Here is a 19,290-nt window from a genome sequence, read left to right as displayed (position 1 = left end):
ACCAAAGGAGATGCAGTGTTGATATACAACATTTTGTAATTAAAATGCCAAAATTAATTTTTTGGCCAAACCATATACCATTACTTTGTGTAATAACATTACTTACCATTGTGTACAACTAATTTGGCACTGGTATCATCCATCAATGAATAGAGCACTGGTGTTTCCATTTGTAGGCGCCTATTTGGCCGTGGCTGATGTATTACACAAAACAATGATACATTCATGATACTACTAAGTATCAATTGGTAGTTTTCATTTGAAAACCTTAGTAATTTTTACTTTTCCGAATTGTTTTATTCGTGTATTACAATTTTCTTCACAAACAGAAATACCTTGAAAAAGTGAAAGGTATTTTCTGTTCAAAAATACATTAATTTAACTGGATTGCTTCAGCTGATAATTTTGGTCCTCTTCAGCTCTTCAGGACTGATGTATGAAAATAATTCAGTAATTTAAAATTTTACATTCAATAGTTGCAAAAATCATTGAACCCTAGTACCAAACTCTTACATTCAAGTTTGGAAAAATAGAAAATTCTCAGTTAAAGGCTTCATTTCAAGTGAAAGAAATTTTTTATTGATAAAAAATTACTAATAAACCATACATTTAATATGGAAATTACAGAAAATAATTTCTGTATTGGTAAGTGATCACTATACCAAAGTTACATGACATAAGGATTCCCTAAAAGAATAAAAATATTTGGGTAGTTACATTAATAGGCCTCATTAAATTAGCACCCTAATTGTCAAAAGGGAACACTTTCAAAACTGAGATGGAGAACTAAAGACGTACCAAGTTGCATGAAACTTGAATGCTTGAATGCAATATCACCAACATATATTTTTCCACAACAGAAAAAGAAAGACCTGAATGGTACAGTAAGGAGGTTATTTATATGCTTAGGCTAGAAGTGATCAAGACAAATGGAAACCACTTGCATATGAATTCTCTTAATGATGGTCAGTTTTGTTCGTACATTAAAATTATTTTCTCTGGTCACTTCCCCAGTCCCATTCTGTGCAATAATTCCTCTAATGGTGAAGAATCCATGGTTTGTAGTCACTCAAATCATACTAAAATTATTACATTCTGAAAGGCTGTGGTTTATATAAAAGTTAATTATGTATAAGAACTTTTTAAAAATTCCACTAAATGGTCAAACAAAAACAGGAAGTAAATTAACTGTAAAGAGTGAACTTTTAAGTCTGTGTTAGAATTAAAACTGAAGAATCTAAATTGCCAATAAAAAATCTTTGCATCATCTTTTCCCTTTACAGAGTTGCATGTGAAATGCCTTCACTCCATTCTCCTATGCTTGAGATGCCTACATGTCTAGTCTTTACATAAAAACTTTTTGCATGGTTTCCTAGGCCTTATTACAGGGTTTAATCCTCATACTTCCTTACCTACTTACTGCTTTTGACCAACTTTTCCTCGATTTCTAAATCATATATCCTGGCTATATTCCAGCTGCTGGACATCACATCTTTTGCAACTAAATTTGTAATTTAAATAACTTTTTGCCAGTCATAACTGTTAGATAACCTAACTATCCTTCCACATTATCCATGCAATCCCTGTTCAGAGTCTAGCATGTCCTCGAAGTAGCAGAAATGTTCTACCTAAAACCTGTCCCTCTGCCTTAACCACTTGACACTTTCCTGACTTTACTTTTCTCCTTTGAATCCTTTCCAGTCTCCACCACCACATACATAGGTAATTGCTTTTGCAGATTTTCAGTCCTTGCCTACAATCCACTCTTCAACCTTTTAAAGCATTACCACAAATTCATGAGATTCTGCTCTTAACACTAGATTACCTTCATATAACAGAGCCGAGGGCCTGCATTTCTGCACTTTTGTGTAGCTTTCTTTATTACTATAATAAACCCCAAAAGCTCATGGCTGACCTTTAATAACAACAGCATCTACCTCAAATTCTTCAGATATATCTGCCACTGCCTTTACTCTAGATCTTCAGTTATGCTTCTATCCTATAGAAGTTGCTTCACAGACTGCTTCTGCTATGAAGCCAAACTAACAATTACAGATTTCAACCAGTTTTTTCAGCCTTTCGTCCAGCAGCATCTCTTAAAATTTTAAAGGCATTCTCAAGTCAAAACATCATTCCTACATCATTAATTATAAATTGTAGAATCACTCTTATATAAATTTATATTTACAACACCACAGTTTAAAATGTTATCATGACATAGAGTGCTTCACGAACCACAAGCAAGTGACCAGGAGACCAGAATATTTACAAGAATTCCCTAAAAAACACGACTTTGTACTCCATATAAAAAATCTTGGACGAAAGCATAATTATGTGTTTTCTAAATAAAATTACTCAATTCACAGGAGACAATTATAAGAGAAAATCTCTTTATATCCCTAGTAAATCATTGCAAGGTACTGCCTCACCAAGCTCTTGGAGGACAAGACAAGTTACATAGGTAGTATACTGTACAAGCAATGGATGCCATACCACAGTACATGAATACCTAACTATCAACCAATCCCCATTGCTACAACTGCTCAAAAATAATACAGAAACAGAATACAAAAGAATGGAAACATGATTTTCTACTTGTGTGAGGAGCAATACGTGTTAACTTCGGTTACCCCAATGAAGTACTTGAATAACTAAAAGCCACTAACTAACTTTAGCTGACTAAATGAAATATGAAATAATTAGTAAAAATTAAGACATCTAATACATAAGAACTAATACTGCCAGTAGCACTGGCAGGTAAAACCATATTAAAAAAATAGTTTACATTGCACAAGTTGTGGCCATTGCACATAAACTGCCATGAGTATGTACACAAATCTCCACCATACATTTGTATTTCAATATGCAATACTAATCCACTTAGTCCATTACCACAAACTACATGCCGCATTCTTTTGATATCAACAGTAACAAGTATTGCATAAAAAGTACAATATATTCTTAACATTTTACTCTAATTAAAAATTTGATTAAGCAAACAATTAAAAAATTTATACCAACCTCAAATTTCAACAATTTGACATAAATGTTCCCTTTCTCTTTTTGATTGAAAATATTTCTCAGTTCTGAAAAAGCATACCACTGCACATCACATATCAAGAACAGCCATATTCATTACAACTTGCTTCAACATCATTTAAGGTATTGGTAACTAAAAACTTGATGTAATTTGTAATAAATATATATCAATGCTTGCTTATCAACCTAGTCAACAATATACCACATACAGCTCAAAAAGATGCAACAAATACATGATAAAACCTTTACATTATCAACAAGAAATTATACAACCAACAATCATTTGATTCTCAAGGTCATTTGCAAAATGAAAAAACTTTCTAGGAAACTATTTCCAGAAATTGTGTAAACCCCACCTAAACATAAACTCAAATACCAAACCTAACTAAATACAATTCTGGTAACGTTGGCAGTTTCTACAGATATTCACAGATCAGTTTCTACAGATATTCACCAGATCAGGTTTGTCAAGTGTACCCAAATCAAGTACTATTATCATTAATAATAAATTGTTTAAACTCCCAATCAAGTAAATCTGATCATTACCCTTGAAGGTTGAAGGTTGCTTAAGCACATAAAACACTGCTTGAGATCACCTTGGAATTCAATGTGGCATCTTTTTAGCAAGATACAATTAAGTAGATGATTCAGTCAGTGTCTCACAAACAGTGTACTTCAAGATTTTTTATTTTAAGGACTAAGTCCTGGGTCCATTTACTAAATTAAAAACTTTATACCATTACTTTCATCCATGTATCAACTTGAATATTGTGTTTTATGAGATGGGCATCAGCAAATTTTCAGTTTATATAGCTTTAAAACTTGATGGGCATTATCCCTCATCCAACTGTGAAAGTAATTTCAACCGTTTTAATAACATAATTGTGGAAGCTTGTTCTCAAAATCTCTCTAGTACAGGCTAATCATACTTTCATTGTACGAACTGCACATTAATGAAGTACATCATGCACTACTATTCATGGATGCCAAATGATCATTCATCAATAACAAAGATGCATACATCAAGAGCAAAGTGATGTACAAGCATGACTTAAATCATTAAAAAAAAGTCCAGAAAGATATCAAATGGTACAAAAAATACAAGTCTGTGTGACACCGACTTTAAATGTTACCACTTTGCCAAACCTAACCTATCTGAGTCTGTAAAATGACCTTCCACATTATACTTGAACAATGAGGTATATTGTACATGAGGCATACTTACACAAAATAGGTGGTGTTTAAAATTAAGATGTTTGCCAAAATCAGATTCACAACGTCCAAGTATTTGTTAAAACACAAAAAGGGCAACAATATTTCACATACTTCTTCAACCTCACTCTAAAGGCAGTGTCACACTAGCGAAATTTCCATTGCCTTTTGAATTTGACGTCGACTTTTCAAGTTTTGACGACGACTTTCTGGTGTCGTCGTCACGATTTTTGAAAACTGTACCGATCGAATTCAATCCATCGCTACCGTCGACTTTATTGTTTAGTTATATCTCGGAGAGCGCACATTTCAAGTCATCAGATGCAAGATTGCCAGAACAGTTTTTGGTCAAAGATATGGGGGAGAGACGATGCTTATGGGACCATAATCATGGTAGTTTTATGAAAAAGGGCCTTAAATGAAAAAAAAATTACCAAGAGATCACCATGCGACTCTCGGAAAACTTTCCTGAACTTGCAGATCTTTATGCCGATAAGCATGCTATATCTTGAATATCAGATTGTTATATAGCCTAGGTCTGCTCTCATTTTTTTTTTTTTTGCATTAGCAAATATAAACAAAAATCTTTAAAATTTTTGCAGTGTTTCTCTAGCTTAATTTCTAGTACAGTCTGACTGTGGTTCTGTAAACAAGGTTAGGAATAGCCTATCTAGGCTAGCTCTAGCTTATTTTTTAAAATAAAACTTTTCACGTCTTGTTAACCAGGACCGAACCCAGACTTTTTTTTTTTCATTATTCTATGTAGCATCATTAAACACATGCAAGCACGACCCACTAGTTGCTTTGTGTTATAAAGCATAGTTGTTTTATCATTCCGGGAAGTCACAGCTCAAATGGTTTGTTTACGTTTTGACGACGACAACCACGGTACAAAGAAGAACGTGTTTGACAACAAGAGTACGGAATGACGTCGACTTCTTTGGAAAGTCGACGACAAACTCAGAAAAAGTCAACGGAAAATTCGCTAGTGTGACAGCGCCTTAGTTAGTCCATTTTGTTTTTTATATGTTAACCTACAGAAATACAATTTTTTATACATTATATTTCCCTGGTCTCAAACATAAAAAAAAGAAATTCAAAGAAATTCAGTAGTACCTCGGACTTCAAACTTAATCTGTTCCAGAAGGCTCTTCAAAATACAATTTGTTCGAAATATGAAACAAATATCCCCATTAGAAATAAAGGGAATCAGGATAATTTGTTCCTGACAACCCAAAAAGTCCCCCTTTTCACATTTTTTCTATTATCAATGTGTTCAAAAGTTAAATTAAGAGTAAAAGTAATAAAACAATGTTACATGAAGTAAAATTTTCGAAAAAATTTTGTTTCCATGAACGATTTATGAAAATGGTGCACGGCCGGCTGGGGGATGGAGGGAGGAAAGACAGGAAGCCTTTGAGGAAACCGAAAAGGTCACAGTACGCAAGGGTTGATAATATCAATTTTATTAACATTTTAAAAAGGATAATCAAAGGAATCTATAGTGTGTGTGTGTCCGACTGTCTGAGAGAGAGTAATCAGCGAGTATGATTGTTGATGTGTTTACACTTGGATCTTATGTGCATGAAAGCGATTAATTATGCCACAATACATCAACTTACTGTTAGCAAATGGCAGAATTTATAATAAACATGAGGATTTTGCAAACAAATAAGTAATAAGTAAAACATGCAAGAAAAGGAAAGGGAGATTAAATAACTTTTCAAAAGGAAGCTGTTTAAACAAACAATCAAATGCACACAGAAGCTGAATGTGGCGCCAGTGTGTTTATTATGGAGCTGAATTACTTTTACAGTGGTAAAAAATCATAAAAAGCAATTGTCACTTGATAGATATTTTACCGTAATGAAAAGAAGTGACTTGGGCGAATAATCATCCCAGCTCCTCTCTATCGTCTCACTCAAGAGCACCAAGCACTGGCTTGAGTAAGCGTTATTTTTTTTTCTGTATTGCCTTTGATTTTCATTTTTATCATTATGCTAAATTCATTGTGAAATATAACATTTTATTTTTTTAACTGAATTGTTACATAACATCACTGCTTTTACGTACATATTATAGTAAAGATTTTACAGTCTCTTCTTCTCTCCTCAACAATACCACAATGCATGATAACTAAAAATCATTCATTCATTATTCCTCAAAAATATAAACTCTCCCTCCCTCTATCTCAAGTTAGCTGTGCATCACCACAATAACAAATAATTTTGTCAATCATTTATGCTAAATTTTATAGTGAAATGGTTTGTTCTTTCATTTACTATTTTGCTGAATATGATTAAACTATGCCATCTAACTTGACACATCAAACACTGGCTCAATTAAGACTTTTTATTGTTTGTGTATTGCATTTGATTGTTTTCATATGTTATCATTATGTTAAATGTGTGAAATTCACTTTTTTATGTGAATTGTTATTGCTTTACCATACATACAGTAATATTTTAACTCAGAGTAATACTTTAATTCTCGCTTCTCCTTCTCTCCTCTACATATCAAGGCTCCCTTGTTTAGTCTTTATTTATTCTGTCAAATAAGGTTATCATTAAATTATATATTGTAAATGAAAAAACATGTTAATACAGTTTTTTTTGTAGGGCGCAGTAGACCGTCAAATACAAGTATAAACAAGATAATCACTCAGTTCGAAGGACGAGCATTTGTTCGACAAACAATACAAAATTTTCTTGAAAATTTCATTCGTGAACAGACTGTTTGACATAAACGTTCAACAAACGAGGTACCACTGTATATAAAAATTAAAATATGCACATAGGAAATTTTTTTTTATAACTTATGTAAAAAATGCCACTTACTTCCATGACAATGGCATTTGATAAGAAGCTGAGAATCGCAAGCAGTACACGCAAGACAAAATTCAAGGTACAATTCAATCATCACCGGAAATTGAGAGAAAAAAAAAAAAAAAAAAAAAAAAAAAACAAAAAAAAAAAAAAAAAAAAAAAAAGATGCCCCTTAGTTATCAATTTGATAATTAGATCACAGATCTGTATACACCATTCCACTTGGATTATCAGTGATATGACTTCATACCATTTCCTAACAGTATACCAACATAAACAACCTCAACCTTTCAAACCACCTTTGAAGAAATCAGCCACCTAGATTCCATTGTTTATGACATGGAATGCTAGGCCAAGCCCCCAGCTTATTTCGTACCCATCAATCTTCTTATATAACTGCAAAAGAGAGAACACATGCTTTATTAATACATGCTTTTTCACAACTTTAACTAAATAATTGGGCTCTCAGCTTATACAACTGGTCAAATGTGAAATGTGCAAATACAGTTAAAAATGTATAATCATTGGAAAACTTTTTTTTTATGTATAACAGAACATGTATATTGTCCTGAAAAACTGGTGTCATGTCAAAAAGTCAACACTCTAATATAGAAATATACACTATGCAAAAACTTTTACAACAGCCACTTGAATTTTCTTTGATAAAAATGTCTACTTTACGTAAATTAAATTACATACTTAGCATAAAGAAATTATTCCATATCCCCTCTCATCAAATGTTCAAACCATCTCTATATTTGAAAACTCAATTTCCAATCTCTTCATTCCAAATTAATTCCAACAATTCCTTATTCATAAAACAATCTTACCCCATACTCTAGCCATAAATCTTATGGCAAAATAGTACAAGTTTTAGGTACCAATTATTTGCCTTTACTCTTTCTCCTTTTGAGATATTTTTATTTACCAGCTGTCTGGTAATCTCTCTTAAGTTTCACCTAAGCTGAAGGTATTCTCCAACTGCTCTCTCACTCCCATTTCAAAGTTCAATGTGTCCCTATGCTAAACATAAATGCTCTACCTCTTCTAAGACCTGCCTATCTTAATGGGTTCTCGACTTTCTTCTTCTGCTTTTGTAATACGTGACACTGAATATCTCTTATTCCATTTATTTTTTTGTAATCTTGACCATCTGTTGCAAACCCATATATCACATTTGGTACAAACCTAAATCTTTGTCTGGGAATGTACCATTTGGACCCCTATATTTGTAAGATGTTTATGAAGGACCTTAAATAAATGAACTAATAATTAGTCATGTATATAGTTATTATTTCATTCTCTCTCTCTCTTTCTCTCTCTCTCTACAGTTGGTTTCCCTTCCACACCTTTTGCACAAAAGACAAAAAGTCCCTTTCTTGATTATAAACTTTTTCCTTTGAGTCCTTTTCAGTCACCATAAGCTATCGGACCCCCTTTTTTGCAATCTATTTGTAGCTTCTTCCAATACTATGATAAACAGCACATGGCTCAGTGCTGATCTTTCCATGGACCCTTTTAACCCTTTTAACCTCTTCATCTGTTATGCTCTCTATTGGTCCTTCTATCAAGCCAGCTTCCTCTTAATTAATGTTCATTGTATTCATTTAGTAGATAAAGTATGGCTCTATCATTCTTCTAGTGTTTTTATGTTCCATTTTAACCTACGCATATTCATCTTTTATATATTTTGCCCCACTTACAGCTTTGACATCTTTCCTCTGTCACCTAATAATCATAAATATTTTCTCTTTTGCCTCTGTTATGATGCAATTCTGATTAAATTTCTCTAAACTTCTTTACCAATGCCATCTTGCTTTTAGCTTCCCTCCTATTTCTCCTGTATGCACAGCTAAAATTAAAAAGTTGGGATTTCTCCATTATAAACAAATACAGATGCACAAATAACAACACAAAAGAGCTTCTTCAGACCCAGAAATGGAACCAAACATGTTCAGTATTAACAGCTGAGGGTAATTTGCTTTACATAGAACTGAAGCATGAAAGAGCTAATCAGAAAGTTATGGGTTTGTGACAAAATACCACAAATTTGTAACTAATTTGTATTTTTCATAAACTAACAAACCTGAGGTCTTAACATTAGGATTTACTAGCGCCAAGCTGGAAACCGGTAGAATTAAAATTACACTTGTGAGATCCAGGGACTAATGGCATCTATACCAGGTCACGGGGCATGTATACCCAGAATGCCCACGGCTACCTGTGACCCATCAGTTATATTTCTAACCCAGTTTTTAGACTGCTAGAGGGGTGGTTCGAGGTGGGCCTTTTTTAACTGTTAAGACCTCAGGTTTGTTAGTTATGAAAAATACAAATTAGTTACAAATTTGGTATTTGTTCATACACGAAACAACCTTCGGTCTTAACATTAGGATAGACTTACTATTGGAGGGAGGTAAGTCTCTACAACTGACTGGAAGTTTGCCACCTCATCCATTTCCGAATATATAGGGAAATTCTAGAGATAATGGACAATGAACCTAGGACCAAAGATATAAGCGGATCTATTGGTTTCCTCCCACTCCACGGGTGTAGATACCATTCTACTGTTTACTCTTGTCCCTTGCGACTGGATCCACCTTCACCCCTCTTTCCTTATTATCCAGAGGGGTGTGTTGCTACTGAAAAGTATATCATCAGCTAAGATAGCCTTTCACAGTATGGCTGACCATCTCACCTGCATCTAGTCCGTTCCAGCACATGACGGTACTCTCCTTCATATTGCCCGTAGTTAAAGGAGTAGAAGGAAGAAAGTAGTAAAGAAAAAAAAAGACCAGTATCCCATTCATTCTACTTTCATACCTTCATCTTAGACTAGACGCAAACTGACCCGCCAGGGGCACTGGATAGAACTATATCACTTGTTGGGCCGCCACCACTGGACCCAAGGAAAAGGTGTCCAAGGATCTGTCTATGGCAACATCTTCAAATAAAATGAGGTGAAAGTTGTTTGGCGCTTCCACACGCCAGCTTTCAGAATTTTATCCACAGACATGTTCTTCTTAAATGCTAGGAAGCACTCACACCCCTGATGTCATGAGCTCTAGCTCCCACCTGGCTATCTGACCCTCTGTCTTCTGCAGTATAAGCATTTCTGATTGTCTCCCTTAGCCAAAATGATATTGTATTCTTGGACACTTCCTTCTTGTTCCGTCCTGTACTTACGAACAACCTCTGGCACCCCGGCCTGAGGTGCCTTGTTCTCTTTAAGTACTCCCTTAGTGCCCTGACGGGGCACAGGAGCATTTCAGCTTTGGCGTTGTCTACAAAGTCTGCCAAGGAAGGTATGGTAAAGGAGTCGAATCTGCTGTCTACTATTGTTGGATTTTGGGTCTTTGCCACGAATTCTGGGACAAACTCACACACCATTGATCTCCAACCTCTCGAGTGCTTTATGAGATATGAGAGGCCATGTAGCTCCCCCACCCTTTTGGTTGAAGCCAGGGCCAATAAGAAGACTGTCTTCAGGGTCAGGCTCCTATCCGTGGACTGCCTTAGTGTTCGTAAGGGGGTTTTGTCAGACTACTCAGTACCTTGGTCAGATCCCAATCTGGGGTTTTTAGCTCCTTTGGTGGGCATGACTGTTCAAAGCTCCTCATCAGCAGTGGCCAACTCCCATGAAGACGATATGTCCACTCCTTTCATTCGTAAGACTGAGGCTAGAGCAGCCCTGTACCCCTTCACTGCAGACAGAACATATGTTTTTCTGTTCTGAGATATATCAGAAAGTCTGCTAACTGCTGAATAGTGGTACCGAGTGGAGACACGTTCCCCCTACGACACCAATCACAGTATGCTGACACTTCCCTTGGGTATACTGTCGCAGATGATTTTCTGATATTACTGCCATCTGAGTTGCTGCTTTCTGCGAAAACCCTCGCTCTCGGAGGAGATACTTGACAGTCTCCACCCGTGAAGCGATAGGGGACTTCACCGACTGGTGGTACCTCTCCACGTGAGGCTGACACAGAAGGTTGCTCCATGGAGGTAACTCTCTTGGCCACATCTACTAGGAGTTATCAGTAGGTCTGGAAACCACTCTGCTTTCGGCCATAACGGGGCTACCAGGGTCATCTTGAGGTTTCTGAGACCGCATTACCCTGTTCAGAACCTGACGGATTAGACAAAATGGAGGAAATGCGTACACGTCCAGATTGTCCCAGGGGTGTTGTAGCGCATCTTCTGCTGCTGCCTCTGCGTCCGGGACTACTGAACAATACACTTCCAACTTTTTGTTGTACCTGGTTGCGAATAGGTCTATGATCGGTCCTTCCCACAACATGAGCATCCTGTCCACTACCTGTTGGTGTAGGGACCACTCCGTTCCCAGAATCTGATCCTGCGGCTCAACTTGTCGGCCACTATGTTTCTTTTTCCCGGAATATACCTGGCCTTGATGTCTACCAGGTTCTCTATAGCCCACTGGTGAAGTTGAACTGTCATCACATGTAACTGCCGAGAAACTAGGCCTCCTTGCTTGTTTATATAAGCTACTACTGTGGTGTTGTCTGACATCAATACCACCGAGTGTCCCTTTACTCTCTCCCTGAATTCTTGTAGAGCCAGGAAAGCTGCTTTCAACTCCAGCACGTTTATATGGAGTTCTCTGTCCTTGCAACTCCATTTTGCTGACACCATCAACTCCTCCATATGGGCTCCCCAGCCTTCTAGTGATGCATCCGAGAACAGCAAGAGGTCTGGGGAGGATTGTTGAAGGGGGACACCCACTGTCAGATTGTCGTCGTCCACCCACCACAGCAAGTCTTTCCTCACTTCTGCCGACAAGGGAATTTGCTCGTACGGGTGATCTACTGTTGGTGACCAAAACTCCTTCATCCTCCATTGTAGGGACCGAAGGTGTAGCCTTCCTTGTGGTACTAGCTTCTCCAGGGAGGTTAGGATTCCCAGCACCACCTGCCACTGTCTTGCTGGCTGTGTCTGCTTTCCCAGAAAGGCATTCACCACTTGTTTGCATTTCTGTACTCTTTGGTCTGTCGGGAATACTTTGGCTTGTGTTGTGTCTATCACCATCCCCAGATATTCCAAACGCTTGACTTGGATCCAGCTGCGACTTCTGCTGATTCACCACAATACCTAGGCTGTGACAAAGCTGCAGGAGGGCCGCCCTGTCCCTGAGTAATTTCTCCCTGGACTTTGCTATCACCAGCCAATCGTCCAGATATCTTATCAGCCTGATCCCCTGAGCGTGCGCCCATGCCGACACGAGGGTGAACACTCTTGTAAAAACTTGAGGAGACGTTGTCAATCCGAAGCACAGGACCTTGAACTCGAAAGCTTTCCCTGCAAGACTGAAGCGGAGAAATTTCCTTGAAGACTGATGGACTGGTATCTGAAAGTATGCGTCCTTTAGATCGACTGTCAGCATAAAGTCTCCGATTCTGACTGCTTGTAGAACCGTTTTCGGAGTTTCCATCTTGAAACTGGTTTTCCTTATAAACAGATTCAGCGTTGACAGGTCTATTACTGTCCTCCACTCCCCGTTGGCTTGGGTACCAGGAAAATCCTGCTGTAGAAGCCTTTTGTCGGACTGCATACTTGTTGCACAGCTCCTTTTTCCATCATCTTCTTCACTTCGTCCTGCAGAATAGTGGCCTTCTGAGATTTGTGGGCATAAGTGACGTGGGGTAATGGTTGATCTGTCAGGGGCGGGGTTACCTCGAACGGAATCAAATACCCGATCCTGAGAACATCCACCACCCACTGCTCTGCCCCTAGTTCCTGCCACACCTTCCAGTGATTTGCCAGGCAACCCCCCACTGGTGTGGCCGAGTGATGGGAGGCGCCCATCCTATCTTCTTGAGCCTCTCCCCCTTCCCCTATTGCCCCTTCCTCTGTTGTTTCTATTGTGAAAGGGCCGATGATTATCCTCTTTGGGGAAGAGGGTCTTGTGACTCTATTAGGGATGCTATGTCTCACTGGTTTCTTTCGAGACATCTGCTGTTGTCTTCCCTCCAAAGGAATAGTTTGACTGTTAGAGGTTTTCCTAACTGCCTGTTGCACCAACCTATCGTTAGTGTCCATCCTTCTTCTATCTATCGCTTCTTCCAGTATGACCTCTGGCAACAGTAGTTGCGATTCCAAGATATCCCCATTCCTCATTGCTAACAGGGAATCCAAATCCACATTGCGGCTTAGTCTAGCCAATGCTGCATCTCTCCTCATAGCAGGATATTTGCCCAAACATTGGCACTTACGTTTGTCAGGTACGCAATCGCCTTGGACCCTGACTGTAGTAATCTAATGAACAATGGTTCATCTACTACTTTCCTTGTTGCTTCCGAGGATGCAATTTTCGCCACTGCTGTTGACCAAAGGTCTAACCAGGACGCAGCCTGAAAGACAGAAGAAGCTGTTGCTTCTAACGTGGCAGCCTCTTGGTACGTCATCGAAGGGCACTCCATTTTAAACCTGATCCAAGGTTAATCCAGGCCTTAACCTTACAACATTAGGGTTCATTTGTCTAGACAGCAAAGGGACCTTCGGTGTCGTATAATATTTCCTTTGCTTTATCATTGGAGGGGGAATAAATTTAAATGATCTATTAGATCTTAAGGAATTATCCCTCCCTGCAATCTTTGCGTTTACGTGTTGCAAGACCGATTCCGCATGACTCGAACAAGGCAATTCATACGACACCTGGTATCCCTCTTTAGTCCAAACGCCATGTCAATTCCAGGAGGAAGCATACTGGCCGGTGTTTCTGTCTTCTCCGAAAGGCTATTGAATTGACGAATCAAATCAATAACCTCTGCATACGAGGCCAGAAACTCTTGGTTTTCTCCTTCCTCCGGCTCTAGTGTACCACTCTCCGTCACGAGAGATGTTGTCTCGCCCCTATCTTCTGACAGACGGCCCGGAATTCCACGGCCGCCTGCCCCTACGGCCGCGGCCTCTTTGATCTTTGCTGGCCGCTGTTGGCTCGATCCCAGATAGTCAGCAGGGGAACGAGAACGTCTCACTCTTTCACTGCTCACGGATCTAGAGCGAGGAATCTCGTCTAGATCTCCAAGATGAAGGCTCCCTTAAGACAGAGGTAAGTTCGTCTTTATTAGCATTGGCATCGTTTTCGAGCGTCGGCGAGCCCGGCCTCGGCCTTCTATCCAGACGGACACTGCCTTCCACGAACGTATCCGCCGAGGTTGCCAACTCTCTATTTTTTGTACTTTTAATAGGAGCCTTATCGTCCTTCGTACGTATTTTGAACGGCCTTACGGGCGAAACTGGGATCTGCATTCCATCCTCTGCTGCACCTTTCGCCGCCAACGTCGATTTTACCAGAGGTATCGCAGTTTTTGCGATCCGAACTGGCAACTCCGCCTCGGCCGCTAGCTCGCCGGCCGTCACCTCTCTCGCTTGTTCGGACTCTTGCGAACGGCTTCGTCTGGCAACCTTGTGCTTAATAGCCACTGATTTTCCGACCTTCTTGCTGACTTGGAAATGACAGTCTTCGTCCGAAGGAGAGGAAGAATTGATTCTTCTCCTCTTGGCCCGAGGATCCGCTAGGAACTCCCGAATCCTCCTCCAACGCTTGACTGGCGCTCGCCGTGACGTTATCGGACTTAGCGATGACGCCGAACTAGAGGAAGAAGACGAAGAAGGCGAATCACACTTTTTCTTTTTGTCTCTCTTATTCATTCTCTCCTCTATATCCTGTAACTTCTGCATTACAGTTTGCATTGACGGATCAGAAGGCGTATTAGCGTCTGGGTGCAGCGAAAAAAGGCCGAGAATCGGTCTGTGACGTCATCACGCCTGCCATCTCAGAGTGTGACGTATGTGTGACGTCATCGCTCTCGTAGGGAGAGACTGAGAGGTTTCTGCTGGTAACCGCACGTTTGCTGCCAAATTACCTCCCACGTTCTGCATCGCTGTAAATACTGAGTGGGATGGAGAAGCAGCGGCATTAATTCCCATAAATTGCAAGCCCGGGGGATGAGGAACATTCAGCGCTGCCGGACCCTGCTGGAACCGTTGGACGTCCATATTAATGCGCAAGCAGACCATCCAAGGTTGGTACGCCTGGTAGGCCTAGCGCTGACCACGTACCATCTAACCTATGCGCTTGCGTAGCAGGAGCCTGGAACAAAGATGGACTGTATAATAAATGACAAACTAACAAGAAAGAAAAATAGTTATGCCAACTGTACCTTAATTGTATTGTCACCCTTCAGGCCATAACCACTGGTGAGGAATGCTCCAATGTATGTGAGATCTAAACATGCCATTGGCTGTTCAGCATTTGGAATATTACAAGCTGTTGAAGAAAGAAAAACCTTTGTAAACAACCTCATGCTGCTTTTCTTGTCACATATCACAGTAGTAACATTCACAGATGACTGCCTAATTTGAATATGTAATTCTTTTAAAGTTAACTACAACATAACTTCAAAACTTACTTTGTACAGCAGCTTGCAGAAACTCTTGGACAGTGATGGTTCCACCAGTGAAAGGATCTACAAGGAGAGAGAATGGTTGAAGATTAGTGTTGGTGAGGGAAAGAAAAAACCTGTAGACAAAATATGATCCAGACAAACATGCAGAAGTAACACTCTTCCCTCTCTATTAATATGACAACTGGACAAAGAGTCGTTTCCCTCAAATTAAATTGACTTGACAGAAAAAGCAATTGAAGAGCACACTTGATTCAAACTTCCAAGGGACATTATTATTAAATAACTTTTAAAACTATACATATATTTCTGTGCATCTTAAATTTAAAGGCAAACCTCTATAACAATTCTAATGAATATTTTGTGTTACAGTTCCATATAACAGCAAGTAAGAGCTGTAACCACGAGAAGATGGCTACTTACCAATCAGTCCTCTTTCTGTTGCTCTGTCAAAGAAATAGCTGAAAGCTATGACATCTCTCGTTCTCAATTCTGAAGGAGCATGAACCTGTAACAATAACAAAAAATATCTCAAAATAATTAGCAATTATTTGCCAACTCTGAAAATTACTGTGAAAATAGGTGGTGCTAAGAGCAGTCTTCACTGCAAAAGGTTATAATTTTACATAAAGAAAAGACCACAACATATGAGTGCTGTATCACCTAGTGCATGAATTCTTGCACTGACAATTACAGGTATCACTCCTATGGGTGGCAGGAGTTCACAATTATTCACTTTACATGGTTATCAAGTTACATAAAATCTGTGTAAAAAAAAAAGTTACATGAAAATCACTTTGCAATAAAAATTCTTGAAAGCCAGCTCTTACAACAAATATCAAGAAATGTATATCCCTTAAAAACAACTGTAAACCAGGATACGTAATGTGTTGTAGTACAAGCAACCTACAAAATATCACTGATATTGTTTAAAAATCGTGTATGCAAAAGAATATTAAGGATCCCTATTATGCCACAAAATTCATTAACTTCCAAGAAGAATCGCCTTCAAAACCTGGGGGATCTTCACAACCAATCAAAATCATGGCAAATGAAAGCTATTGTCCAGGCACCACTGATATCAGACCATTGATAAGAATGTTATTATGTAAAATATGATAGGAGAAGAGATGGACACTGATGGAGGCCTTTGTTATCTTTCCTCAAATTTAAAGGGAGATCAAATTTAAACTAGTGCCATATAAACTAGCACCACTTCCATACTGGTAAAACTAACACTTCTAAATGTTTAACCCAGTACATAAAATACACAAAAATGTACACACGCTCCAGGTCACAGGCATATACCTTTGAAAACAACTGAGCTTGATAACAGACATGGGGGAGGATTGAGGACTGTTCAGGGTCCAGTTTATTTTAACACCCTCTTGGAATTTTGATAATCTGGGCGAGTGTTTCAGAACTTGACAGGATTAGCAGTCCTGTCATTTGAAGGGAAGCGTAACATGGGAATGTACCAGAAGATTCAGTCGCCATGCAATTGTTTCTTGCACCCATCTTCCTTCTGATTTTAATACTCATACATTTCATTCCTAATGATCATTATAAGATGTTTTTCCTCTTTTTTTAAAAGACAACATGGGATGAAGTGACATCCAATTTCCCGCAAAGACAACAGGAATGTATGAGATTACAGCCATTCCAATTCTGTATGAGCTCTTACCACAAAAGGTATGCTAAGTATACATCCCTAGAGGGAAAACGTTTCTATCATCATTAAATGACTCTATTTTACTTAGCAAATATTAATGTGCTTTCCATAGGTTTTTAACTTACACAGACATTGAAGCAGACACGATACAAACCATATTATTTCTGCAAAGAATGGAAACAAATGCTGTTTATTCAAATGAAGGAGACATAAGCCTAACCTTCTTTCTGACTATACATGAGGAAAATACTGTCATTGAAGATTCTATAACACTATAACAACTTGTAACTCAAGTTGGATATATGGTAAAGTGAGTTGTTCTGAAGTTCTTTAATTGAATTTCAATATCAAAACATATGGAATAAAACACATCAAGCCAATCACATGACATTCCCTCTTAAGTTAGAAAACCACCTGGCAACTTACCTGATCTTTTATAACTTCAACACAAGTTTTGAGGCAGGTTGTATGATCTGCAACAGGACGGTTTTCACTCAGACGACCAGCCTGGCCTCTGATTTCTTGGTATTTGGCTTGTTCAGGACCTCTGAATATAAGAAAAAGTTTCTGATGATTCTGCATTATCAATATTCACATGACATTCAGATACTACTGTGTGGGCCACATCAAACAATTAGTAGATATGACTATTGGCATCATGAATGAAACAGCAAGAATAACCATCAAACTGTTAAATTTTAACATACAAACAACAAGCAAGATATAAGTTTTTAACATTATTCAGGCTTCAACACCATTCAAAGTTAACAATTATGACAGCAAAGAATATAGTACTGTAATAGGTTAAATTGGCTAGGTAAATACCAAAAGTAATTCTACAATAATACAGTTATGAGAATAATCATGGTAAATAAGTTATATAAGAACTTGAAAAGAACTTGACTGATATATGAAATATATGTAAATAGAATATGACTGACGTTTCTGTTTAATAAAACCAATGACTTTCATCACAAACCCATATTCATAATTAGCCCACATACATAGACCTTAAATCTCCACAAACACTAAAAAGTATTTATCTAAACTAACACCAAAAGAGCAGTGGTAGGCCTGCATATGAGCCTGGGTCCACAATGACTAACTGCTTCACTTTTCAATCAACCAATGAGTCCACGACGCTGTAAACAGCTCGCTGGATTTCTGAGATTTTTACCAATCGTTCTAGGAATATTCAAGAGTGCCTACACCATCTATTTATCCAAGGGGATTTCAAGATCACCCAAAACATTTATTTCACCTTATCGCCTTTGGATAATGCTACCAATGATTAAGATAACTACAAGCTGACTACAGGGTTTTTGTTACCATTCTGGAAGATAGTTGAAAAGGATAATTATTTAAAGTACTTTGTCTTCAATCTTTAAAAAGATGACACTACCTGTACCTCAGATAGTGCTAGTGCTATTTTGTTTTTTGCACTGATAAGTTACCAACATAATGGGCTAACTCTGGCCTTGTATAGATTTGGGATTACATATTTTTCTATAATTTGCTTTTGCCTTTGAGCTATCAAACAGGTGTCAAATGAATAAATTACCAACTAAAGCAATAGCTGGAGGTGGCTCATTAAAAGCAGCAACCCTGACTACTAATTAAGCTTAGAAGCAGCACCAGCACTCTGGATCAGAGTTACTTCTGTAAATTCTTGCTGGGCATTTCATAGCAATTTTCATGTAGTCTACACAGTAAATTTCAACATGGTTCAGTGTTAATTCAAAGGTATTACTCTTTTGTGCTTTTGGTTGTGCATGGATTCACACAAGTTGACAGTAAGTTGACTGTACAGTGACTGAGGTGGGCTTTTTTTGGTATTGTTTTATGTCCAATACATTTTATACATATAATTTGCAAAAAAAAGAAAAAACTAGGGTATACAGTAATAATTACCTTACAGTGTATGTGTTGCCACCATAATTCCACTGATGATCTATAATGGGGTTAATGCAAGGAGAACGAATGATTCCGTCTTCTCCCCGATGCTTCAGGAGCACAGCCTGACGGGCAGCCATAAGTCCCAAACCGAGATAGCTGTGAAATAAAGATCCTATTTCAACTCTACTATACAGATTAACAATATAAAACAGTG

At 38.3% G+C, this 19,290-nt stretch overlaps 1 protein-coding gene across 4 annotated transcripts in view; it reads right to left on the bottom strand.

The window, feature by feature from the left end:
- Positions 1-544: 544 nt before the first annotated feature.
- LOC135218393 (ectonucleoside triphosphate diphosphohydrolase 5-like) overlaps positions 545-19,290 on the bottom strand; it is a 68,679-nt gene continuing 49,933 nt past the window's right edge. For all 4 annotated transcript variants that reach the window (XM_064254689.1, XM_064254688.1, XM_064254686.1 and 1 more), the window contains 6 exons: positions 19,092-19,232; positions 17,607-17,727; positions 15,932-16,016; positions 15,515-15,571; positions 15,266-15,372; positions 545-7,472 (listed from right to left, as the gene is read on the bottom strand). In XM_064254689.1, the coding sequence (XP_064110759.1) occupies positions 7,395-7,472; positions 15,266-15,372; positions 15,515-15,571; positions 15,932-16,016; positions 17,607-17,727; positions 19,092-19,232 (589 nt within the window). In that variant the 3' untranslated portion in view covers positions 545-7,394. The remainder of the gene's footprint in view (positions 7,473-15,265; positions 15,373-15,514; positions 15,572-15,931; positions 16,017-17,606; positions 17,728-19,091; positions 19,233-19,290) is intronic.

Source organism: Macrobrachium nipponense, chromosome 9, assembly GCF_015104395.2.
Source record: "Macrobrachium nipponense isolate FS-2020 chromosome 9, ASM1510439v2, whole genome shotgun sequence".
Lineage (NCBI taxonomy): Eukaryota > Metazoa > Arthropoda > Malacostraca > Decapoda > Palaemonidae > Macrobrachium > Macrobrachium nipponense.
The sequence above is the reverse complement of the archived record's forward strand: the minus strand, read 5'-3'. Positions and strand labels throughout refer to the sequence as shown.